Source organism: Anguilla anguilla, chromosome 10 (assembly GCF_013347855.1).
Source record: "Anguilla anguilla isolate fAngAng1 chromosome 10, fAngAng1.pri, whole genome shotgun sequence".
Taxonomy (NCBI): domain Eukaryota; kingdom Metazoa; phylum Chordata; class Actinopteri; order Anguilliformes; family Anguillidae; genus Anguilla; species Anguilla anguilla.
In genome coordinates this window covers 35,481,648-35,507,463 of record NC_049210.1, presented here as the reverse complement: position 1 = coordinate 35,507,463, position 25,816 = coordinate 35,481,648, and the positions used below count along the sequence as shown (strand labels likewise).

At 50.5% G+C, this 25,816-nt stretch overlaps 1 protein-coding gene across 2 annotated transcripts in view; it reads left to right on the top strand.

The window, feature by feature from the left end:
• Window positions 1-25,816, top strand: part of kiaa0825 (KIAA0825 ortholog) — a 116,770-nt gene that overhangs the window by 2,914 nt on the left and 88,040 nt on the right. Inside the window, exons 2-8 of one of the 2 annotated variants that reach the window (XM_035378888.1) lie at window positions 744-883; window positions 6,987-7,155; window positions 7,582-8,257; window positions 15,595-15,768; window positions 18,341-18,429; window positions 18,924-19,154; window positions 24,703-24,968. In XM_035378888.1, the coding sequence (XP_035234779.1) occupies window positions 753-883; window positions 6,987-7,155; window positions 7,582-8,257; window positions 15,595-15,768; window positions 18,341-18,429; window positions 18,924-19,154; window positions 24,703-24,968 (1,736 nt within the window). In that variant the 5' untranslated portion in view covers window positions 744-752. Of the gene's footprint in view, window positions 1-743; window positions 884-6,986; window positions 7,156-7,581; window positions 8,258-15,594; window positions 15,769-18,301; window positions 18,430-18,923; window positions 19,155-24,702; window positions 24,969-25,816 lie in introns of both variants that reach the window. The other variant, XM_035378887.1, reaches the window with a different exon arrangement.

Here is a 25,816-nt window from a genome sequence, read left to right as displayed (position 1 = left end):
ATATGTTAAGCATCGAGCGCTCAGGACCGCGGGGCCGGGAGATGAATTGTTTATTTAAAATGAGAGTGAAGAGCTTTTTATTTTTCCCTAACTCCCCCCGCAACGCCTCATCTCGCGACGCGCAAGCTATGCATTTATTATCAGGCCCCACCGTAGGTTCCCCCCCCCCTTCTTCACGTGAGAGAGGGAAAGAAATAAGCCGGAAAATATTTATTACTCATGATAACCACTCATTGTTTCAGAAGGGGGGGGGGAGAAAGAGGAAAGAATACAGTTGATTTATGACCGCTGATAAGAATCTTGTTTTAAGAGAAATCAAATTACCATGTCTCGTGCCGCCGTATATATTTCTGAAGATAAATTTTTTCCGACAGGCAATCTGACAGAGGTAATATTTTCTTTGAAACAATGCTCGTCCGTATTATTCGTTAAAAGAGATGCCCGCTGTTGGCACGAGACAAGGAAATCCGATCCGCGCTCGCATATTGAACTTTTCTTATTCCGCACTCGGGGGCTGGCTCTAGAAATGTAAATGTCTAGAGCCAATTTTTTTTTTCTGTGCCAAGGATGCCTGCAGATGAAGCAATACAGATATGCGTAGACTGCCACTTTCTCTTGAATGGATGCTTCTCTTCATTGCTAAACTAGAATAGCAGCTGAATACTGAGTGGGTGTTTGGCGTGTGGAGAGAGCGTACCCAGTCCCAGAGGTGTGTTGTTACCCGGTGTGTTGTCTCCTTGCAGGGGAGGGGGATGGATTGGTGGGAGGACTTCCCCCAGGACCACGCCTCTGTGGACTGGGCCATCTCGGGCCTGCCTGGGGACCTGGACGTCCAGCAGCTGCTCAGAGACACCGAGGAGAAGCTGAAGCTGAACGCTTGTAGGTCAGTACGTCGCCCGTTCACCCCTCCCCCCTCCTCCGCCCCCCCCCCCCCCCCCCCCCGCCCAAACGGGCGGTCCGAGCCGCGGTCGGGGGCGCGGGGGCCCCGCGGTGCGACATCGTGCTCGTCCCGGCGTCCGGGAGGGCGGGAGACGGATGGTTGGCGTCGGCGGAGACGTCCTGTCGGAGAGGCAGAAGCGATCGATCACGGTCGGCGGGGTTAGGGCCAAGCGAGGCGCTCCCCCTCGCGAAACAGCAGGGCGGAGTGCGGGCAGGAACCGGGCACCGTGCCACTGGAACGGGCGGGGGGGAAACCGCGCCACGCTGCGGCTCGGCTGGGAGTCCGCATTCCGCTCCCCGCCCCCCAGCCGCACCCCCAACACACAGGTCATGTGATCACATGGATAGCACGGAAGGGTTTTGGAGCATTTCACCAGAGGCTAATTGACCGGAGAAGCGGTTATTGGCTCTGAGTTTGAATCTAAGGATTCAGTGAAATCCTCAGGCTTTAGTCAGAGTGCTATTGCTCAGACCAGACCTTAGTGGATGTTGATTTTTGATGTAATGAAAGCTGTTACCAGCGTGCTTGGTGCTCGGTTCCCTTTGCACTTGATTGATGTGAACTCACAATCTCACGTCCCCAAAGTGTGCTCACATTGGCCACGGATAATGGCTGGCTTAAGGGAGACTACCATTCACATTTTACCTTGAAATGTGCTTCACCATTTGCCAGTTTTAAGCGTCAGCCTTCCTCCTATTAAAAACTACAACTGATGTGCAATTATAATTTCTGCTGGTTTTTGCTTCATTTAGATTTACATGCTAATCACTTAAGAAGGCTTGTTTCCCTAGCATTGTTACAGCTTATCATTGTTGGGTATTTAGGCACAGAAATGGCTCAGTGAAGTCGATTATGCTGCATTTGAATTAATATTCATGCTCGTTTCTATACAGAGGGATGAGACTGTACAGAAGTTGGTGCGTTTTTTCCTCTGTCTTTTTACAGTGATTTCTAATGAGCATCAAAGGGTCTGCCAAGTATCTGTCAGAGGTGTCAACGTGTTTTTACAGTCATTAAAGGTTTGTTTAAGAAGTGAATTGGTGAATTAATACACTCTTTGTTTTTTTTTTTCTTGATCTTTTATTTTGAGCTTGAAGGGGACGGTTTAGTCTAAACCGGATGTATCAGAGGAATTAAGTCTTTGAAAATGTACAAATCTCAGTTAAATGCTCACAAAGGGACGATTTGTCTGCTTTAAACTTAAAGAAAAAAGAGGTTGCATTAGCAAATGCATTTTACAGGTCTACAATGGCAATGCCAATGCATACCATGTATAAAAAGTGGTAAATATCACACAGACACACAGAATTAAGTTATTTTATAAATTTGATATTGGCAAGCATAATGTTAAACGAAAAGTAGGCTAGTTTGTTTGTAAAACACTTCAGACCAAAGGGGGGCTAATGAATAGCAATACAAAAGAGCAAAACTAAAGAAGAAGAATTCCCAAAGCATGGTGTATATCAATTCTACTCATGTCTTTTTATTCAGTGTTGCATCAATGTTGAAGTTTAATGGTGGTCAACTGCGTCTCTAGCACACACACACATACACACGCGCACGCACACAGACATGTACGCATGCATGCAAACACACACACGCACGCACGCACATTCTCACGCACGCACGCACAAACACACACTCACACTCACATACACACACACACGCAAACGCTCACATAGACACACACACACACACGCGCGCTATGTCCAAAGCGCGATTCTCTTTGTACTGTTAGTGTCTGCATCGAAGACGCCGGCTCGGTATTATGGGGCATAATGTATCACTGCAGTGGGTCAGCGTAGTGGTGCGAGGATGCTTTGAAGAGAACTCAAAGCCTGACCCGTTCTAATTCCCGCTCTTATGATCCATACAGCTCGATTTGCCGTAGGGGCCTGAAAAACCCCCTTCACGGGTGATTTGAGGAGAAATAGGTCCCGTCGAAATTTTCCGGAGAGAGACTGGGCGCGCTCCGCGCCGGAGAGAGAGGGCCTCGGCGAGCTGGGGGACGGACGCGCGAGAGACTCCGGCGATTATTATGGTTCCATTCCCCCGTGAGAGGGACCCGAAAAATCTATATTTTCCATGCTTTTATCCTGTGCGGCTCTTTAGAGACGGGCGGACGGACAATTAGGAATACGGTAAATGCGGCTGGCGAACAAAGCCACTTACCCCGATGCCATTAGTGCTGTTTTTCTTCCTTTGAAAATGGAAAAAGTCGTAATTGAAGATCCACATCTTGAAATGAAACTAGGGGTGGGTAATTCAAGGATTATTACAGAGGGCCGACGTATTTTTTTTTCTCGCTCTTTTTTTTTTTGGCGCTTTCTAAGCATTAGGGGGTATTTTCTGTTCTTAGAGATGGGAAAGGGATAATCATCGCGAAAAGAAAAGACGCCCATAATGGAGAACCGGACCGAAAATAAAAGCAGCGTTTAGCGGGCAGGAGCCGGCTCGGGCCGCACGGGTTTCGGATGGGCGGCTCCGTTTGGGACGGGGGCGAGAGGAAGGGACCTCTAAGACCCCCCCGACCCCACCCCAGCTCTTGGGTGGCCGTCCGAAATTCACCTGCTGCCTAATCCAATTATCGGTGTCTGGGACAAATTATGGAAACGGAAGAAGAGGATGGATGGGAGGGGGGTAGAGAAAGGTAGAGAAAGAGAAGGGTAAAGAGAGACTTCCCTCTCCGGCGGAGGGTTTTAACCCGTTTGCGGGTCAGGGTGGGCGTCCGGCGTGCTCCGGGGCTCAGATGTCGGCGATGGGCCCGGGAGCCGCCGCCTAATTGGAGGAGATTAAGACGGGCCGGCAAACGGGCCCCGGCTCGCCGAATTGAAACGCTGTAATCCATTAGGCTTCATCAAACCGGACACTTCTGCCCGGCGACGGGCGGGAAAAGAGAGCCTTTAATGAAGTGTGAATGGTTGGGATGGTTGGGGGGGTGGGAGGGGGGGGTGGGTTTCTGGTTTCGCCGGGCCGGGAAACGGCTGGATAAACGCGGATAACCGGGGGGGGGGGGGCCGCGTGCCAGTCGGGTACTCCGCCACTCCGCCACTCCGCCGCGGGCTGTGAGCCTCCGCAGATTTCCGTCGGTTTGCGCTTCGGGGGTGGGCGGGCAGCGCTTGGCGGTCGCGGGGAAGGGGGGGGGGGGTCTAAGTAGGCCACAGCCGCGGAGCCGGGGGGGGGGGGGATCCGTTTTCAGGGCCCTCATTCACTCCTCTCCCCGTGAAAAGAGGCCCCTTTGATAGCGCGGGGGTATTCGTTTCCAGGCCGTCCGCCCGGGAGCCCGCTGGAAGCGGGGCTTATTTGAAAGGGATCTCCTCGCCCGCTCGGCCCCTCCGCGGGCCCACCCACGCTAAATTAATTTTGACAGGGAACTTAAGATAACGTCAAAGCGCTGAGTAATCAGGGGCTCGGGTTGCCCGCGAATCACGGAGCTGTGAAATGCGCCATCATATCTAATAAGCGGTCCGGATCGCCTCCCCGGGCCACCGTGTCATGGCTGGTCTGAAAACAATTACGTTTCACTGGAGGGGGGGGAGGGAGGGGGGGGGGGAGACATGATACAGAGTGAGAGTGGTGGGGAAAGACATGCCTTCCCCCTGCATCCCACAGTCCTCTGTTTGGGGTTTTGGTTTACATTTTTACCTCGCTATCCAAGGTCATTTCCCATTCACTATTAATTTCTTTGTGCCTTCCTTGTTAGAGGAACTGTAGAGTCTCTCTCTCTCTCTCTCTCTCTCTCTCTCTCTCTCTCTCTCACACACACACACACTCTTGTGTTCTTTGGAATAAATGTCATTTGGGGTCCTGCAAATCGTACGGAGGTGTTGATTAAGCTGCAGGTAGTTCACACACCTCTGGGGTTAAAGGTCGGACATTGCAAGGACGTGGGAGGGCTACCCTTCACGCAACCGTCAAGACCCAGCCGGCTTGTCTTGGTATGAGTGAGAACCGGGTTCAGTCAATCTATAAACCTGACAGGAAAACAACCAACTCAGAATGAACAAACAGAGAAGAAGAAGGAGAAGAAGAATAGGCTATTTATGAGATTTCAGATGTCTTTAGTTCAAATTTGCTTTTGTATGTAGTTTTACCTATTTTATTTTTCAACTGCTTCAAAAAAAATGTGTAACGCCTTGTTCCAAATCATGTCCACCATGATTAATTGGCGTCCAGAGACATCCCTGGCATCGGGACAGAGACGGTGCGCTCTTCCGTAGCGCCGCAGCCTGCGGGCATGCGACGCAACGCAGACGTTGGCCCGCGACGGAGCGGCGTAAGACGCGGGGCCTTCGCCTGCTTTGGAGCGGCGTGAGTTCACACGCGCGCACGCGCTCGAGCCGACTGGCGCCGAGCGCAGCTGCAGAAGAGGGCTCGTCTTGAGGGACGGGCGCTCTCTTTATGTGAAGTTTAAACCGGAGTTGGAGGCACAGATGGAGGACGGTTTTTAAGGCCTGCTGTTCGTGCGCAGCCTTGGGGCGGCTGCCCATTCAATCGCGTACAGCGACGCACAGATCCCCTTTTATAGAACGCATTAAATACACATACTTAAAACTCCACACCCTCTCACTCTCTCTCTCTCCAAATGTTTTTGGCTGGTTTAAACGACCGTGGTTTAAACGACCGTACTGGAGATCTCATTAAATTTTTCTGGACGCTGAACGTTGAAATTAAGTGTCATAGATTCAGGTGGGCAGAAATTTTCGAACTGACCACAAGGACACATTTTCAGCTTCGCACACTCTCACTAGTGGAGATTTTCTCTCTGAGTACTTACACAAGTAGCCTACTTGCAAAGTAGTTCTCTGTTTTGAGGCCAAATGTACATTTGTATCAAGCTTTTACTCTGTAAAGCACTAGGTATATAGGCCTACTTTCTGCCAGTTGAGAGGTGTATTATTCTCATATTTTTAATAGTTTTTTTCTTGTGGAAATACATTTAAAGCTCAGGTTGCATGTTAAAAGATGACTGTGAGGTAAACTGCTTGTGAGCTAACAGTTTTTTTTTGAGCCCAATCTAAGGTGGTGTTCAACACATAATTTGTTATTTTTTTTTTTTTTTTTCATTTAAAACTGCATATGTTTTACATTTTTACTATTGAATGATTCCAGTAGGATAGGGCTTAACAAACAATTGCAAAAGAAGCCTGTGCAGGCTTAAAAAAAAAAAAAAAAAACCCCATAAAACTAGGAAAAAGTATTCAGTTTATTAACTTTACATAAAGTAATTTCGCATGATGAAATAAACTGTTTACAGTCTCATCATTCAGTTAGCATTAGTAGCATTTTACAGCTTGCTTTGGGCAATCAATTACGCTCCTGAATGTGAGAGTGGCTGTTGTAATGCAGTCTGTCACAGCTGCGATAGCTTCTGTGCAGTTCTTCCTTTTGCAATAAACAGAGCTACTTTTTTGGAGTCTTGTCAGCAATTTTGCATTAAAAAATAATAACACAAGCAACAGAGAAACCGAGGAGAGTTTGGGCTATGCATTGTTGAAGATACTGTGATTTGCACACAGACCGTTAAAAATTAATGGCATTTTATGTTTCGCAATTTTTCCGAAAATAAAAACGTGTCATGTTTAAATGTTATTTAATGTCTTGTCATCCGAGACATCTGGGATGTTACGCAGGGATCCGGCGTTTACAACTCGGGGTTTATGGGCTTGACGTGGATCTGCGCCGCGAACCGCGGCTAACCCGTCCGCAGATATACTGTAGCCTGCAGCGGGAGCGCGGCGCTTATTTGCATTGACGCCGCTAAACATTACGTGCCTGGAATGTCATCTTTAATTTGTCACGTTAAAAGGAATGCGGGATTGCTGATATAGTCTGGTAATGTTGAAGGCCCGGTCTAGTCGCATCAAGCTGAGAGAGACGTCTCTGCGAGAGCGCCAGCGTCAGATGGCGGCAAACTACTTCGCAGCAGTCGCTCAGCAGATACTCATAGTGGGGATATATTGATGTCTCTGTTCATTATGGCTGATGTGCCTTGCTCTGACAGCGGGCTGTCGGAGGTGATTGTGAATGCCGTGTCTCCTGTCAGTATTGAGCAGAGCCTGAAGGAGCTGCAGGTGAAGTTGGGTGACTCCTGGACAGGGGACAAGCCCTCCACCCCCACGGATTGCTTCCACTGGTTCAGTCCACGCAACCTCACTTTCCTGAAGCCCACCTGTACTGGACAGCAGCAGTTGCTGGACTTTCTCAAAGCCCTGGTAAACACCACACACCTTCAACTGAAATTTACAAGGAAGGCAGTAGGCTCTGTGTTTGTGGTTCCGATGTGGTTGTCATGTTTATTGATCTGACACGTGTTCTATCTCAGCAAAGATATCTAACTAAAGATATCTGCCTGAAGACCTGCTTTCATGCCCATACCTGCAGTTTAATAATGATGAAAGCATTTGTTTTGTGAAGCACTGTAGCATCATAACCTAAGGTTGTAATTTCCTGAGTTTCTTGATTCAGATGATAGTTACAGCTGGTCCATCTGAACAATGCCTTGTTCCTCCACTGAAGACTGATTAAGGATGGTGTTGTTCTGAATTGATTTTTAAAGCTGCGAAGGGAAAGCATTAATTTAAGTGCTTTTTTAACATGAATGTTCAGCTCCTAAGCACTCTCACCATCTCTTTTCACAGCAACAGTTTTTAAGGACAGAGGAGAAGGGGCGGGAGGAAGCGACCCTGCAGCTCCTATTGGACATCTCCTCCCAGTGTGGCGTGGCCTTTCCCCGCCCCGCCCCCTTGACCGCACAGCACCCGGCGGCCGGCTCCCCGGTGCACGCGGTGAGGGAGGAGGCCGCCCTGGAAGTGCAGGAGGTCTGGGAGGACGTCCGGCTCCTGCTACGTCGCCACCTGCTGGACAAGCTGCAGACTGCGGCGGCGACGGACCCCGACGGGGGCGGGAGCCGGCCCCGCGCGTCCCAGCGCGCCCAGCGTCTCCAGCAGCTCCTCTTCCTGTACCCGGAGGCGGAGGTCCTGTCCCGCTACCAGAGCGTTCGGGTCAAGGCCGTCCAGGACGTCCTCCGGAGCGCCCAGTCCTCCTGCCCCGGCGAGACGGGTTTCGACAGGGTGGCCGGCGGCCTCCGGGCGGCGTCCCCCGCCCTGCTCCGCCTGGTCGGGGAGGACCTGCGGGCCCTGAGCTCCCTGGTGGAGCCCGCCGCGGCCCTGGCCTTCGTTAACCACGCCCACCTCGCCACCGTCGCGCGCGAGCTGGCCTCTCTCCTGGAGAAGCTGGTGGAAAACACGGCGAAAGACAACAGCGCGAGCGGCGGCAAGGTCAGGAAGTGCTCCGCCAAGTCCAGAGTAGCGGTCGGTAAGTTCTCCGCTGGTCTCTTCTGTTTGGTGATTTGGATAATTTTATTTATATTCTTCTTTATTTATTGTTCTGTAGCCCCAGCATCTGCTCAGGAAACTAACAAGCTGAGTCATGTGCTCTCCACAGATGCACTTACTCACAAACCTGTGCCTTATCCACCGTTCAAGCCAAACTGCTTGCTACAGGACAGCTAGCACCAACAGAATGATAGGTTCATCCTTCACTGATGATAGCTAGTATGTAGTCTGTTGTCACCTGGTAAATGTCTATGTGACACTTATGCAGGGGTGACCTGAGGAACGCTGGCCTCGGATGACCGTTGCTCAACCATCCGGCCCCCGGTTTAACAGACCACCCCGACGGACCCCACCTCAACCGCTCATCCGAGCGCACCTTACTCATACATGTTGGGAACCGAGGGCACCACGGTCATGCCTGTTCCCCTCCCACTATAGCACTAGCGAGGTTTCAGTTTCTGATTGGTCGGAATCTTTTGCCTGTGGCGTCAAGAGGACGTCCAGTCAGGCAGGAGTAGCATCAAAACGCACAGATGTTTTACACTTAAACTTAAACTTTGTAGAGAACTAGGAGCCAAAATAATTGGCGCTGCATTAATAGTGGTTATTTGATCACTCGACGTGTTAACACACCTACATACAAGTCAATAAAGTCAGATTTATCACCTCAGGCTAAACATCCTCCAAAGAGGCTTATAGCCAGAGCGTGTAATGATTGTAAAACGCTGCTTGAGTTTGCTCCTGTTAAGAGGTGGTTGTATATCATAGCTCCGCGGATGATTTGGATTTGGACCGCAGAGATGACTGTTTTCTTTGGCTGGACACGAGGGAGTATTTAAATAAGCAAAGCCCTGTGGCTCGCCCAGGAATGAGTTCACGTGCTGAGTTTAAATAATGGCAGAGCAGTGCGGACTACTGCTTAGCTGTTGGGTTGCAGATACGCCAGATTTAATGTGGTTTACAGCCAATTGGAGCTTTACTGGGGAAGTCTATGTAGCACCTATATTTTAATTTGTTTGTAAATTCACCTCACTAACAAAGAGATCAACAAAATTAATTCCGAATTTGAAGTGACGTTACACTTTACGAAGTAACAGGTACTTTATACACGGTGGAACAGACAAATCAGTAGCGTAACATGCGCAAATATAGGCAGACAAAGCATTTGCCTGAAAATGCCTCTTTGTTTAAAAAATGAATCTTTGTGTGATTTTTTTTTTAAAGCCCTCTCTTTCTCTGCAGGTATGTGTTATTATTTATCTCCCCCTCTTTATTTCATAAATATATATTCTTTGGAAACCTGAGAGACGTGGTTTCCCTCTGTGCTCTCCCGGGGGAATCTCCTCTTTGGTACCTGATGCTGTCAAACTACTGAACCGTTTAACAGCGTTCCCATTGAGCGCTGGCAGTTTGGAGGCTTTCTCGTCCTCTCCGTTTGAGAGGGAAGGGCTGATATTGCTCCCAGCCAGATGTGTGAGCTAGAGGCCTTTGTGTTTCTTCCTCTCCTCATCCCTCTTTTTCTCCCTCTCTTCCCCGGGAGGGACGGGGGTGGGGGAGGCGGGGGGGGGGTGGGGGGGGGGGGGTGGAGAAGCGGAGGGAGTCCCGCGGCTGCCACGCGGATTGACTGGTCGGCTGCCGCCCGCTGCGTGGCGGGAACGTCCGACCCATAATTCCCTGCGTTTAAATTTTTTAGCGTAAATTCTTTCAAAAAAAATTTTTTTTTTTACTGTGTGGAAAGGCTGTGTGAAAAATGTGCCTTTTGACTCCGGTTGAATGGCATTAAAGTTAAAGTTTGACAATGGAAGTCAAGGGTAAACCAAGCCTACTGAAACTAATTTAACAACCCTAGGAGACGGAACCTGCTCAGTCAGATGATCAATCAGATCACTAATTTTTCATCTTGTCCGGTGGCATTGACAGTGACAATAAAGTTTGAATTGAATTGAATTGAATTGAATTGAATTGAATTGAATTGCAACAGAGCCCTCTCAGAAGCCCGAACAACACCTCTCATCCCTCAGAGCTGGCACCCTGTTTAGTTCACAGTGCATGACAACAAGTCTGGAAACCAGTCAAGTTTAAAATGTTTCAGGAGTGGTCACCACAGTATTGAAAAAAGTGTGAATGCAATTCCCCTCGAGTAGGACTAAGGACCAATTCCCCTCACCTCTCCGTGACAGACCGTCAAAAACAAAATAAAAATGTGAGAAAGGTTTGGGCTGGCCCTCATCTACAGCCAGAACCCGTGGCTGAAACTATGCGGTTTCCTCTTCACTTTGAGCTAGTTCGAATACCTTTTTTTTTTTTTGTTGTTTGCGCTTGAATATGAATGAGATTCCGCGCGGTCTGTGCAGAAGGGTGCGCTCCACTGCGGCTGGGTGGGTTTAAATCCACATAACGAACACATCCCGGCCGGCTCTCTCCCCCGGATTCCCCCCCCCCCCGTCTCTCTCTTTGAACCCGCCCGTCGCTAAAGCGTAGCTAGCGACCGCGGAGCTCTGAGAGTGCTTCAGCGCTCGCCGCGCCCGCCGAGAATAGGCCACACGCGGGGAACGGCGTTTGTTAATATTAAATAAGGAGCCGCACTCCAGTAGATTGTATCTTTTGCGGTTCGCGCGCGCTGCCAAACGCGCCGTGCGGCTGCATGCGTTTATATAATTACGGCGCTTTGTGAATTTATTTATTTTTGTTATTTATTTATTTTTACGCGGCACACGAGTCACGCTCGCAGTCGATTGCGGGCTGCTGCTCATATCAGCCAGCGCAGTCTTTTGTGCGCTGGAAGTCTTGTTTGAGAGGTGCGGGTTCACGTCGAGGAGTATTCATTGTTTATCGCTAATGAGAGAGACGGGGTCCTCTGCTCCTCTGCTTATGATAAGGTATGTACATAGCAAGTGTGGACCTTGAGGTGCTTTTCATCATGATACATATATATATATATAAATATGATATGATATATGTATGATCTTCACTTGACTCTGTGCTCTTTGTTAGTATCACAGTTCAGTGATGTATATATGAATATCACCCTGTAGCAGCTGTGAAAATGTTCTGCGCTTAAGGGTTTTCCCGAAGTCATTATATTTTTGCCTGTTTTTTTTTTCTTCTCCTTTTTTTAGACGAGCGAAAATAATGAGGAACTGACGATCATTGGAAGTGGCGGTCATGTAGTTGTTCAAAGTCGTTGTGGATACGATAAGATAAAACAAAAAAAAAACAACAAGAAAGGGCAATGGGAGTGGGCAAGTGAAACTGGAAAGAAGTGGAAAATGTCTCAAAGAAAAGCTCCTTGGCGACAACTGGGGACAGAACAGGAAGGAAACTGACAGGCCCTCTCTGGCCCCAAACCCCCCCCGCCCCCCCATCCCCCACATCGGCCCCCCCAGCTTAATCGAGACATCAAAAGGTGCCACCGTGCCACAGTGAAAAGCTGGGGCCCCAGATGGGCCCCGGGCCAGGGCCCCTGCTGGGCGCCTGGGGGCCCCTGAGTCGAGGGTAGTGCCAGCAGAGGGTGCCCAATAATAGCAGCGTCTCGCTGAGCAGCCAGGCGAGACTGACAGTCTGCACCCCCCTCGCCCCCCCCTCCCAGCCATCACAAGGGCACACGGTCCACCCCGGGTGCCCTCCCCCCCCCGAGCTGACCCAGCCCCAAAAATAAAAAGGGCGGAGGCATGGGCGAGGGTGTAAATCCCGACTAAACGGCTCGAGTGGTCACAGCAGCGTGTGCTGAGAGTGAGGGAGAGAGAGAGAGAGAAAGAGAGAGAGGGGACAAAACGCAGGGAGAGAGAGAGAGAGAGGAAAAAAGCACCTTGATTTAAAAAGCGTAGAAGTCCCTGGACGCCGGAGTCAACATCTGCAGCTTTGCGGATCTCGGCCTCGACCGCGCCGACGTTCCTTCTGCGTTCTGCCCTCGCGCTCAGCGGAGAACACAGGCCCGATCTGCCTGAGTGATAAACCTGTCAGTGCTCCCCCCCCCCCCCCCCCCCCCCCCCCCACCCCTCCCACCCTCTTGGAGCTGGCCTCCTTCCCCACCTGCAATACCTTTCCTCTTCGCTCTCTTTCCGTCTGTTCAGAAGCAGCTTCTTTTCCTCGTGTCCGCCACTCTTTTTCTCTCTCTCTCTCTTGCTTTGTAATTTGGAGCGTGGCCACGGGGGGTGCAGGTGTGGGACTGGTGGAAGGTCCAGTGAGGACCAGCTCTGCCAGGGGAGAGGGGGGAGGGAGAGAGGGAGATAGAGAGAGAGCAGGAGAGAGAGAGAAAGCAGGAGTGAGGGAAAGAGAGAGAGTGAGCAGGAGAGAGGGAAGGAGAGAGAGAGAGAAAGAGAGCAAGCAGGAGAGAGGGAGGGTGAGAGAGAAGGAGAGAGAGAGGGAGAGAGAGAGAGAAGGAGAGAGAGGGAGAGGGAGAGAGGGAGAAATTAAATCAGGAGGTAAATTATTGCGCGATTGCCCGTTCCCTGCAGACCTGGGCATCATTTGGAAGAAAATATCTAATAATTGGTTTCGGGGCCATGTCAGACACATGCAATTCCCCGCGCTAATGGCTGCGCGCGGCGGCGGCGGGCCTCGGGGGTCAGCGGAGGACAGGAAACGGCCGGGGCGGCGGGCCTGGCGCGCGCGGGACCCCGCGCCGGGGAAATGAAGTGGCGACGAGCGCTGCCCAAAGGGAGAGGCACTTCAGCGCCAGTTTAATACATCAGACGGGGGGGGGGGGGGGGGGGGGAGCTGGCCGCCTGCCACACGCCGATTGTTTACCTTTTTTTTTTTTTTTTTCCCCGCTCGCCGGCTGCATCTGTTCCGTTTTGTAAACGGTACTAAACTATCCGCCCGTAAAACAGCGGAATCAATAACAACTGCTTGGGGATTTCCCTCCTTACCTCCCGCTCTTTTTTTTCATCTGTCTTTCCCCTCCTCCTCCTACCCCCCCGTCCGTCTGAACACGAGCAAGCATGCCGATAATGTCATTGCTTCCCCCCCCCGTCTCTCTCTCTATTCGTATGTCTTTCTGTATGTGTGTGTGTGTGTTTGGCCTTGCATACATTTACATGTATATGTGTATGTGCACACTTATTTTTTTTTTTTTTCGAAATCAGGGTTCAAACCGGCCAGGCTTTCCTGTTTTGTTAAGCTTGTTCTTTCAAAATCATGGCCACGTCATGTGAATATGACTTGTGAGCCCTCTCAAAAGGTGGAATTCTGGGATATGGATGCGGGTGTTCTTACCTCCTCCACCAACAATAGCGCTTTGGCAATTCTTCAGCCTCAGCAGGCTGTTCTCCCTGAGAACCTCGGAAGGCTGCTTCCATTTTGACAGTTGGGGATCGTGGTAGGAAAGTGATGGCTAGGGGCAGCTAGCGTAGCTGCTGCAGGCGTATGTCAGGTAGTGATGGGCTGGGATGCTCTTTATCCGCCGGGGACTTACGTCGCAGGTGGTTATGTGTTGTTCTGGCCTTGTCTCACCAAAAGCAATGACTTTTCATGTCTGACTGAAATCTGCGCTTTGAAGGAAACGTCAACAAGAGCGGATTCGCTCTTCTGAAAGCTCTTTCGTGCCTCGGTGCAGAAGTTTCTTTAGCGCTCGCATGTTTATCATTCTTCACTTGTGCCACGTCAGCAAACCCCCTGAGGCGTTCGCCTTTTATAGCTCGTGCGGTAGGCGTCTGTGTTTGGGTTCTGCGGTAACAGAGAATTTAATAGCACCGAATGTTTAGCTTCATCAACTGATACATCTTCAGTTGTACGCTAACTGTCTGCTTGTGTTCCAGAAGCTTATTGATGAGGGTTCGTATGTAGGCTACTCCTATGAAAAATATTTTAAACTTAATGACAATCTCCTCACAATTATTAGCTCATGCAGAGTGTTTATAAAGTATTAATTAGGCAAGCATTTGACTACATTTAAGTTTTCTGGTTACCTTTTTTAGTGTTTTTTTTAGTGTGGCGAGTCTTTATTTTGTGTGTAACTAAGACCGTAATCAAACTTGAAAGACAGGGGCTGAGGAAAGCGTCACTGCCATTTTGAACGGCACGTGAATGAACTCCATTGAACACGAAGGCTACTGCATGAACTGCCAACCATATGACCGCGTTCGCAGCTAGGAAGTTAGGAGGGAGGAAAGGAGCCGTGATGTAACCATCCTGCCTATCCAGGCTACTTGATACAGAGTTTCAGCAAGAACATAATGCACCTCACAATGAGCCCTGGCTTGCGCCAGCTTGGGGTCGCTTTGCTGTTTGCCAACCGACGCGGGTATTTTGAATGGAATCTGTCGGTCTCCCTTTCGAGTCTGGAGAGCTGTGAGCTCCTTCAGTAAGCCTGGGGAAAAGGAGACGAGTGTGTGTGCTTTGGACGCGCCACATATTCATGCACGGAGTCATTTCCTCACCAGGTATGAGCTTTCCCTACTCCCTTTGGACCCCATTAATGAAGAGCTAGGGTGCCAAGGGAACGGGCTCCCGCGCTCCTATTGGTCGGATGCGCGCTCCAGACGCCTGAATATATTCTGCAATAAACCAGCTCGCGGGTCAGTCGGCGCAGCTATAATAATCTGGGAAGACTGACATGTGCAAATATAATGGCGTAAAAAAAAGAAATATATCCCCCACAAATAATGATGTCTAAAAACTGACGCGAATTAGTGCGGAAGCCAAGGAATGAGGACCCTTTTAAGTTTGTTGTCATATTTTGTTTAACAATGCGCCAAAATGGCATTAGGATCTCGAAGTAATGATGTTGCAGTTATTGGAAGGCTTTCTCCCCCCTCTCTCTCTCTCTCTCTCTCTCTCTCTCCTTTTTTCTCATCCGTACTCAATCAGCCTCATCCTTTCATCGCAGCGCTAATGCCCGCCTGATCCAGTCCCGAGTGCCTTCCTGCGGAGGAGCTCGTTTAGCCACGCGTACAGAAGTGTTTGTTCGCTCTGTCTGGGAGCGCAGCGCCGCGTCTCACAGCCGCCCATTATTCCCCGTAATGCGTGACATCCCCCGGGCGGCGGCTCTGGCGGCTTAAAAATTGGGAAATCCATATTTGCCGCGGGGGTCATCGGCGGGTCAGGGGAGAAAAGTTTGCGCCCGAGAGCGTCGCTCTCTGTTTGTTTTCGTCGCAGGAAGTTCTTTTTTTTTTTCCCCTGGAAGAGAGACGCTTGTGAGAAATTGTAAGTGGTCGGAGGGTCAACGGGGAGAGCAAGGGGCGGTGTTGTGGCGAATTTGGCGTGTTCACCACATTCCCTGTGTGTGTTGTGCGATGGTAACACCCCCCCCCCACCCCCCCCCCCCCCCCCCTTGGTAACGGCTCTGGTTTTTGGTGTTTTCCTGGTTGCCTGCAGCTCCCCAGGAGGAGCCCCCGAGGAGAGGGCGGAGCTTCTGCCTGACCTCCCACCAGCTGAGGCAGCTGACCCTGCTCGCCAGCGTTCTCCTGGACCTGGAGGAGCGCGTGGAGGAGCTGGCGGCCGACCTGGGCTTCCTGTGCTGTGCCGGAGAGACCCCCTGCAGCGTGAGAGGTACCTCCCCTGACCCCGCCCCCTTAACCCTTTAAGGTGTGACATCACAAATATGTGATTAGAATGTTCTGAACTGAACATTGCAATGCTGATGTAACAATCACTACTGGTAATTGAACGCAATCAAGTTCAAGAACACGGACTTTGAAATTTTAGAAAACATTCCAAAAAACCTACTCTTCAGAGGATTATACCCCTCCCCCGGCTATGCTCTCCTCCAATCAGATTGTCACACTAACGGAGTGCAGCCGTACTGATGGCACGAGGCGGCAGATTACAGAGTAGGGGGTGAGGCAAGGGTATCTCTTTCTTTAGTGTCCTGGACAAATTCCAAAACTGGCTGCGACAGCACTGACCATAACATTACTCCCCAAGTTTAATTGGCTGAATTATTTCTTCACCTTAGCAGTAAGTCTAGCGGCACAAAATGGCTGCCGTGCATCACTGGGATAGAGGGCCCTGTAAATGAGTGGTGGCTGAGGGGCATTACCCTGCTCTCATCGTGAAAGCCACTTGGGACGTGCTGTACAACTGCAATTCATCCAGAGAAAAAGTATTGAAATTCTCACATTTTCTGCTTGTAACACAGGTACATATACAGTAGATACATACAGCACAACAGCATGATGTCACTGCCGTAGCAACCGTCACCCGGGATCCACCCGATGGAACCGGCTACAGTCGTGTCCCCTGGGCTGTCCAGCCAAGCGCCGTAGCAAGCAGAGCTCGTTCGGAGGTCCTCCGACGTATCCGTTTCCCCGGAACTTTCTCACACTCGATAAAGCAATGAGGCCCGGGAGGCCGCGGCGTGCCGCGCGCGTCGGGGGCGCTTTAATCTGCGAGGCACAGCTGCGTACCTGCAGTGCGGCGGCCACGACGGTACTCCTGATATACTGCTGCTGTAGGTGCTTCACTGCTTTCGCCAAACGGGTTTTCGGGGTAGCATGTTCACAACTTCAAAAAGTCACGAGACGATATAAACAATGTTTGTCAGATAGGTACAGTAGCATCCTTTCTCCATATAAGCAGTTTTTAATTCATACCTGCTGAACACAGCACTAAAATAGACTATATTTATGTATATATATAGTTCATTCTACTTGATCGATTCAACAAAATGCTTTTCCTCTGTTTACATAGGCTAGCCAAACAGCATTACAACTTACATTTTCAATCTGACTCTGGCTCTTTACACCAAAAAAATCATCATCTGGCATTCAAATATGGAATTGGACAAATGAGAAAAGAAATAAGCCGAATCATTTTGCTGATATTGTCAATGCCCACCAATGAGCCTTAACTGGCTGGTCAACATGTCCTACCTCAGCCAGAGGGTTTAATTTTGACTGTGTTGTGTATTGATGGAATTGTTGGCATAAAACAGATGCAGCTTAATCAGGCTCTTCTGCAAGGCAGCCATCTTGAATATTTAAGGCTCATTGCTGTTTATAGGAAAGTGTCAATGTAGCTATGTGGCATACAGAACGCGTGTTGTATAAGGCTCTGTGTCCTGACAGACAGACCGTACACATGGTAATTTAACAGAAGACTTCTCTGGTTGCATTTTTTTTTTTGCATCGTACAGCACTCCCCCTCCTGGGCCGGAGAAGTGGCAAAGCTTTCAGTGTGTGTGTACTTGTTTCTGTAAAGGTTACATTAAAAACAACACGAGCAGAAGTGCTTGATTTACAGAGAAGCAAACAGCCTTTAAAGGCCAGTTATCCAAGTCATTAATTCAAGCAATCAAACGACTTAATTACCAGAAATTCATCAGATGGGCTTAAAGGTCAAGAAGTGACACGTCGTGTTGTTTTCTCCCATAATCCTCCTCTCCCGTTTGACTCGTTCCCGTTCTGGTAAATTGCCTTTGCCTGGGGTCTCACTCCCGCGATTCTGATTAGAACAATGTGGCCTTGACGCGTTCGCTTTAATTTACTCCGGCGAGCGCACATCCCCCTCCCCGCTTTCTCTCTCGCCGCTACATTACCCCCGGATCCGGCCGTCCGTATCTGGGTTCAGATCGATGGCAAGCCTCTGATTTACGGCAACAGAGCGCACTTTGTTATATTAATTGCGCTCCTCTTTGTTTTGGCTAAGCCGCTTCCCCCCCCCCCCCGGTCCCTGCGACGAGACGAGCTGGATCAGGACCGCTTCCATCCATTTCAACTTAAAAGTCCCTAATCATCACCCTCTTTTGGGGTGGGAAGTTCAAACCGAGGCTATTGCTGATCCCTGGGCGTTTATTGCAGAGTTGTGGGGTTCACTCGCATCCCCGTCAAATTCCTGACCAAGTACCGAATTCTCGAAATCTTTTCTGGCGTCTAATCATCGCTGAGTTTAGCCGGCTTCTTGATTCCTCCGTCTCCACCTCAGATGATGTGTAGGGAATGCTCTGGTGTAAAATGGCTGCCGCGCATCACCCAGGTGGGTGCTGCATGCTGGTCACGGTTGAGGAGAGTTTCCCCACCTTTGCTGTGAAGGTCTTCGGTGTTCTCGGACGAATGACGCTGTGCAAACTGTAATCCGTTATTAGACTGTTGTCGCCATGGTGAGCTTGTGATGTCGTGGGCAGGGATCCTGAAAAAGACCAGAGACGACCCAGAGGCGACCCTACGGGAGAGCAGCAAATCAGCCGCAGAAACGTTCCCCCCGCTCCCCGAGGTGAGACTAATACAGAAACCAGAGCTGTGAAAACTATGTCCCGCGTGTAGCAGTGCCTTTGTGTCTGTGGGTGGGGACTGGTTTTATTTAATGATGAAGAATGCCTTGCATTTCTTGAACTCAACAGTAAACGCAGACTGACCTAGCAGTTAGGTGAACGTGGCGTTGTACCGGTGGGTTACAGGTTCAAATCCTTCATGGCACATTCCTGTTGTCCCTTTGTGAGGTTCTAAAGTTAGTTTTGATTTCATAATTTTATTTCATGATCACCTTCAAAAAAGAGTTGATATAAATGCTTATATCTACAAAGATGGACTTAAATTATAAATATGGTAGACATATTACCATTATAATTGCAACTGGGAAAAACTAGTCTGTGTATAGCCATGTGTAAGAATGGGTACAGTACACCGCAGGAAATGCTGCATTGAGGCGGGTGGCTGAGTGCAGTGTGCAGAGCTGCATTAACGCGCCGGCGTGCTCCCCTGCTCCAGGCGACGGCCCTGGAGTTCGACTGGAGGTCCGCGCTGAGGGAGCTGGCCCCGCCCATGGCCCACTGCGTGAAGGTGGTGCTGGAGGACGTGTGCGCCAGGGGCCTGCAGCAGGAGGAGGAGGCGGCGGCCCGCGCGTCAGGCTCCGCCCTCCTGGCCCTGGCCGACGCGCCCCCGCTGGAGGGCCCCCCCGCGCCCCGCCCGGGGAGCGAGCCCCCGAAAATGATCGCCAAGGCAAGCGAAGCGTCCGCGGCTCTGCCCTCACCCCCCCCCCATACCAACCCCCCCCTCGCCCCCCGCCCCTCCCCCCAAATCATGAACTATGGTAGAGGGCTTACTGTAATATTCAATTCCAATCAAAGCCGTGTTTTTTTTTTTTTTAACTACACATTTCAACACATTTCATTCGATAGCTCTGTCATTTTTCATTTGTGTCACATCAAACGTCCCACTTTCAGGGGAAATAAAGTACACCTTTGATGAGTGAATGAAACGATTTAATAAAACATTCGTGCGCGCATTGTATTAAAAAAAAAATGTAAAAAATCCCAGTCTGTTTGAAAACAATAAAACAAAAAAAGTACACGACAAAAAGACAGAGTTTAAAAAGCTTGCTGCATATGTATGCGCATTCCTGGAGTAGGAGCTCTGGGTTGAGGCCTGGGGACTTGGTGGCACAGACACAGCTGGTTTTGTGGCAGTCAATCACGGGGGCCCCGGGTCACTTCCTGCCTCACAGAGACCGGCCCCCTGATCCCTGGTCCGTATCCTGAGAGTAGCCCAGGTGGGGGGGTGGGGGGGTGGGGGACGGGTGAGGGAGGGATGGTGTCTCGGGACGGAGGGCGGAGGCAGGTGAAGGGCAGATCAAAAGGTGGAGGCGACAGGGCGGGAAGTCACTTGGCGGCCACCGTTGGTGTAAGGGTAGGCGGGGCAGACAGGCAAACGGACAAACGGAGAGGACTGCGCCACAAGGAGCTAAAGACAGTTAGTGCGCTCGAGGCGAACCCCGGAGGGATAGCGCTGTATCGCGCTGTCGGAAGCCTCTCTCTCTCTTTTAAAGCCGTCTCAGGCTGTGTACAGTCGCGTGCTGGAGTCTCCCAGCCGGATTCGTCAGACACCTCTCTCTTCCGTTACCTCCGTTCCCACAGATCCCACGCTGCGGTGAACGCGTACCGCCGTCGACCGCGAGCGTTCTGTCCTCGCGCCCGTCGCCGACGGCGGCCCTCCCCGCGAGGCCCCGCCCGTTTCCCGCGCGTTCATTTCTCGGCGGTGACCGGGGACGTCCCGGCCCTGTGTAATCCCGCGTTACGGCTGGTCCCGTGTTTCAGTGCCGGAGATTGATGACACTTCTTTGGGGGGATGGGGGGGGGGGGGGCGCCTCGGCGGAGAGCCTCGCGGTCTAGGGAAGCTTCCGGATGGTTTTAGCCCGGCGGAGCGCGACGCCGCTTACACGCTACGCCGCTCCGGAAGCACCGCGAAGGCCGCTCGGCGGCCCGGAGCGTCGGAGCGTGGCCCTCGCGGCGACTTCTTCGCGCCGGGCAATTTCACCTGGAAAACAGAACCCTTCCGCTCTGTCGGAAAAGAAAGAGGGAAAAAAGCAGTCTCAGAGGGTCTGGCGCTGACCCTCATTTACACAAACGCCTCGTAGAAATCGCACTGCTTCTCTTACCCCCCCCTGCCCCGCCGCCCCCCCCCCCCCCACCTCCTCCCCGACCCTCAACGTTTCTGTTTGTACCTTCCATCGCTAACGCGTGTCAGAATTTATTTCCACTTAAACGCGTGGCTGATATTTATGTGTAGGTCAGTGTTTGAAAATGAGGAGCTTTCAACTCCAAAGGTTATTCTTGCATTTATTTGCATTGAGGAAGGACCCGGAGAGACAGACAGTCTGTGCCAGGCGTGTTGCGTTTATTAATTAATTAATTTAATCTTTTGACACGCGCCACGGCGTTTCAGGAGCCAAGAGCAAAATTAATATACGAGACCTAAGCGTAAAGTGCCTTATGAGTTCAGCTGCATTATGAGGATCGATATTTCACATATTCATATTCATACGTCCGTGCTTCAATCCTAGCTTCACGTACTGGGGCCTTTCAACCATTCTGCATTCATTACCACGGCAACAACTTATTGGCCTCGGTCACTTTGATAGTGACCCCACCCCCTGTTGCAATTCAGTCTCCCTGGAAAGAAAGTTTGCGTCAGTCAAAAAGTGTTTGAACGGTATAGCAGTTTCACCCTTAATGTTTAAATTAAATAATAAATTTTAAAAAATGGAAAAAACTTTCCGCAGTAACCTTGCTGTAACAGGCCTTGAGGGATCTCAACTTTCACGGGCGCTAGGCGGGCCCGTGCTAGCGGGATTGCAAAGCTGTGAAAGCAATAAATCTCCCAGACACCTCTTGGGTCTGCGTCACCCCGAGCTGCATAGAATGTTGTGTCTGTAGTTATATGGGATTTGCCTAAGGCTCTCGTACACAGATAAGCCCTTAATGGCTAAACGGGGTCGGTTATTGACTTAATTGTCTAAATTGCCATTGTTCTCTCTGTCTTTCGAGCCCTCTCGAGATTTCGAGCTGGCGGAAATCGCGGCGGGTTTTGTTTGTTTGTTTGCTGGCGGAGTCGCGAGGCTGGGGAGGCCCGCCGTCAGACGCGGCGTCGGGTTCGACACGCACCGCGAGCCAAGCGTGAGATAAACCTGGACCCGGTCGCTGACGGACGGGAGTGATTGATTTTTTGCCTTCGAAAATTTTTTGGCTTATTTCTCTTTTTATTGAAATGGCATGTCTTCTTTTTTTTTCTTTTTTCTTCTCCTCTGCTGCTCTGAATTTGACACAAGGCTCAGAGATATGCTCCCCCCCCCCACCCCACCCCCCCCCCCCCCGAGGAATTCATGAAATATATACACTACGCGCGCATGCTTTACTGCTTTCAGAGAAGTCTGTGTCATAATTCAATTCTATTGCTATATAAATTCAGAGCTGCACTCTTTTAATATATTTCTGGCAATACGTGATCCCTGCACAGTTGCCGCGTGTGTAGTTATCGTCCTTGGGAGGGCGGGGCCCACAGACGGCGAATGGCTTCATTTACTGCGCCGACGTAAGGGGAGGCGTGAGAGCTGGCCGCCCGGTTACCGCTCCAGAATCTCTCGGTTCCCCTCGTACCCAGGTGCGGTCTTTTTATTTATTTATTTATTTACTTGTATTTTATTTATTGTAACATCCTCTGCGAACTAGGCCTGGATATTCAGCGTACGTGGGCAGGTGTAAGGCAGTGCGCGCCGCTCACCTTAAAGAAGGTTGACCTTCGCGGGCAGCACCGCCCCCCCCCCCCCCCCATCTCGCGCCAATCGCGCGTCCCCGCGGCGACGCCGCCGCATTCAGCTCCGAGGAAAAAATTGTGGTGCCGAGAAAAGGAAGTAAATAAATAAAAAAATAGCGCAGGACCAGTGTGGAAAAATGAGATAAGTGTTTCGTCTTCCTAGCCATTTTCCCCGGGAGGAAGGCAGCTGGAAGCCACCGTATCACGAAAAAAGCTCGGGCCCCAGTCTGACAAACCGAATGGAGGAAACGCTCGAATCAAACTAATAAAAATGCGCGTTGGAATCTTATTCCCGAGAGCCGTCCTTGCCAGTTGTTGGAAAGAAAAAAAAAAAAAAAAAAAAAAAAAAAAAAAAACGCTTTTGTGCACGGATGAGCATGGTTTTGATTTGTCATGATACAATAAATCTGCAGCGTGTGCTGAAATGTCTGCCAGCCGCACGTTTTATGGCGAGAAAATGTGTGGACTTTCGTCTATTTGCAATATCCCCGGGATTTACGGGCGGCCGCTTCCAGTGTCTGTTTTTTAAGGTGCACCTGATGGGGGTTTTTCTCTGAACTGCGCAAGTTCAGCTCGCCGTCGCTGTTTTGAATTTATGCATCTGTTAGGTTGCTCGAGTTTATTTTTAAAGTTCCCTGGCACGACATGGCAAGCGTAAGAAGATGAACCCGAGAGGTGTTTGGCAGAACGTTTGCCAGGTAGATTTGCCTTTCACCTAAATACTTGAGACGATGAACGAAAACAATTCTCCAAACCCTCATTTAATCACGGCAGGAATTTTAACTGATAAATTCGACCTCATTCATTCATGCAAATTCAGAATAATTAATCTGCGGTAGATTATTTTACTGGAGGAATAACCCTGGTACGCATTGAGTGAAGCATGTGGTCCAGTCGTACGTTAGAGGAGCTGTTGGGTGTAGGGTTAGGGTTAGGGTTAGGGTTAGGGTTAGGGTTAGGGTTAGCCCGGTACGCAGTAGGTGAAGCGTGTGGTCCAGTCGTACGTTAGAGCAGCTGTTGGGTGTAGGGTTAGGGTTAGGGTTAGGGTTAGCCCGGTACGCAGTAGGTGAAGCGTGTGGTCCAGTCGTACGTTAGAGCAGCTGTTGGGTGTAGGGTTAGGGTTAGGGTTAGGGTTAGCCCGGTACGCAGTAGGTGAAGCGTGTGGTCCAGTCGTACGTTAGAGCAGCTGTTGGGTGTAGGGTTAGGGTTAGGGTTAGGGTTAGCCCGGTACGCAGTAGGTGAAGCGTGTGGTCCAGTCGTACGTTAGAGCAGCTGTTGGGTGTAGGGTTAGGGTTAGGGTTAGGGTTAGCCCGGTACGCAGTAGGTGAAGCGTGTGGTCCAGTCGTACGTTAGAGCAGCTGTTGGGTGTAGGGTTAGGGTTAGGGTTAGGGTTAGCCCGGTACGCAGTAGGCGAGGCGTGTGGTCCAGTCGTACGTTAGAGCAGCTGTTGGGTGCAGGGTTAGGGTTAGGGTTAGGGTTAGACCGGTACGCAGTAGGTGAAGCGTGTGGTCCAGTCGTACGTTAGAGGAGCTGTTGGGTGTAGGGTTAGGGTTAGGGTTAGGGTTAGCCCGGTACGCAGTAGGTGAAGCGTGTGGTCCAGTCGTACGTTAGAGCAGCTGTTGGGTGTAGGGTTAGGGTTAGGGTTAGGGTTAGCCCGGTACGCAGTAGGTGAAGCGTGTGGTCCAGTCGTACGTTAGAGCAGCTGTTGGGTGTAGGGTTAGGGTTAGGGTTAGGGTTAGCCCGGTACGCAGTAGGTGAAGCGTGTGGTTCAGTCGTATGTTAGAGCAGCTGTTGGGTGCAGGAAGGCCGTGGATCCAGATCGGCGGGAAGCGCGCTGACGGACGGCTCGGGGAAGCGCAATCGGGACCTTTGCCCCGTTCGGCGGGAATGAGAAACGGTCCCCGCGGAGGGGCCCGGCCCGGGATCGGCGTGGGACGGGCGGCGCAGATTGGAATCGGTGTCGAACGCGGACAGATTCGAGACCCGGCCGCGGACCTTCTCTTTAAGCGCTATTAAAACGAAACCACATGCCTCCTGTGCGCCCGTCCTCTCCTGTACGGGCAGCGCTCGCACGTTTTCAGCCATTTTCCCTGCAAATCGCTCTGTAATGACTGAGATCGGCCGCAAGGACACGCTATGCTATGCCAGGATAGGCTAGTATTTTTTATTTTTTTGGTTTTTATTTGTGATATTTTTATTTTACTTTAGAATGCCATTGAAGTGATTCTAAGGCAGTGGTAACCAACCCTCTCCCTGGAGGTCTACCATCCTGTTGGTTTTCATTTAAACCCTAATTTAACTCACCTGACTCTACTAAATAGCAGCTCAACGAAGATCTCTAGCTGTGGAATGAGGTGTGCTTTGTTAGGGTTGGAGTGAAAACCTGCAGGATGGTAGATCCCCAGGAGCCGGGTTGGTTACCAAAGTTCTAAGGCGTGTTATATTTTGTGCCTCCCAGTTTGCTGGTGACATCATGGCGGAGCTGGACGCCCTGTTTCCCCTGGCTCTGGCCTGCCGGGAGGACCCTCTGCTGGACGTCCGGGCGAGCTTCGTCGAGGTCGCCGGCAAGGTGACGTCGGCCGTCCTGGGCCGGCTCCAGGAGAGGGGGAGGGAGGTTCCCGCCTCGGCCCCTCTGCGGAACCTTCCGGCGCTGCTGGCCACCGGAGTCTACGTCCAGCAGAGGCTCGGCCACTACGCGGCCCGGCTGAAGGACCCGGCCCGAATGTGAGTGGCCAGAACCAAGCCCAGAGGGTTCCTATAGGGTCTGTATAGAGCTGGGCCCAATGCCACCTTCAGTGATTACACTTCTTGTTATATTTTATGGTTTTTATAACATAATGTGATAATAATCCTAATTGTAACAATCACCATTATTATTATTAGGATTATTATTAAAATCACCATCATCATTATCATCACCATTATTATTATCATTATTATCACCATCATTTTCATCATCATCATCATCATCATCATCATCACCACCACCATGACCACCACCGTTATTATCGTCATAATCATCTTCATTGTTATTATTAATTCCACAAGAGTAATGATGTGGATGATGCACAGCCGCATCAGTTCATAAGAGCAGTTTCCTCAAATCTTCCCTCAATTCATACTCATAACATAAATCAGATAAACAGTTAAAGTCCAGGTCCCTACATAATGAATTGATGCATTCATTACTAGTTTTGTGAGCCCTTCTGATGTTTAAGTCTATGGAAATTCCTGTGTGAGGAATGATTAATCATTTTGCCTTTAACACCTCATGTAATCCAGTGTAGGACAAAGCTGCTCTGGAGTTTAACATGAGAACAGTGCTGTAAATAACACTGAGATAAGAGAATATTTCTTAAATGTGGTCAAACGCAAGAACTCCAGTGCTGACAGGAGACATTTTAGATGGTGATTAGAAACAGCCCACGCCGGGACCGTTTGGGAGGTTGTTGCTCGCAGTTGAACTCGAAAGGCTTTTTCTAGCGCGGCGAATTGTGCCGGCAAACAGCCCGGCATCTTATCGTTCCGCTCGGGCGCTTCCTTATCTAGCGAGGACGACGTGGACGGGCTGC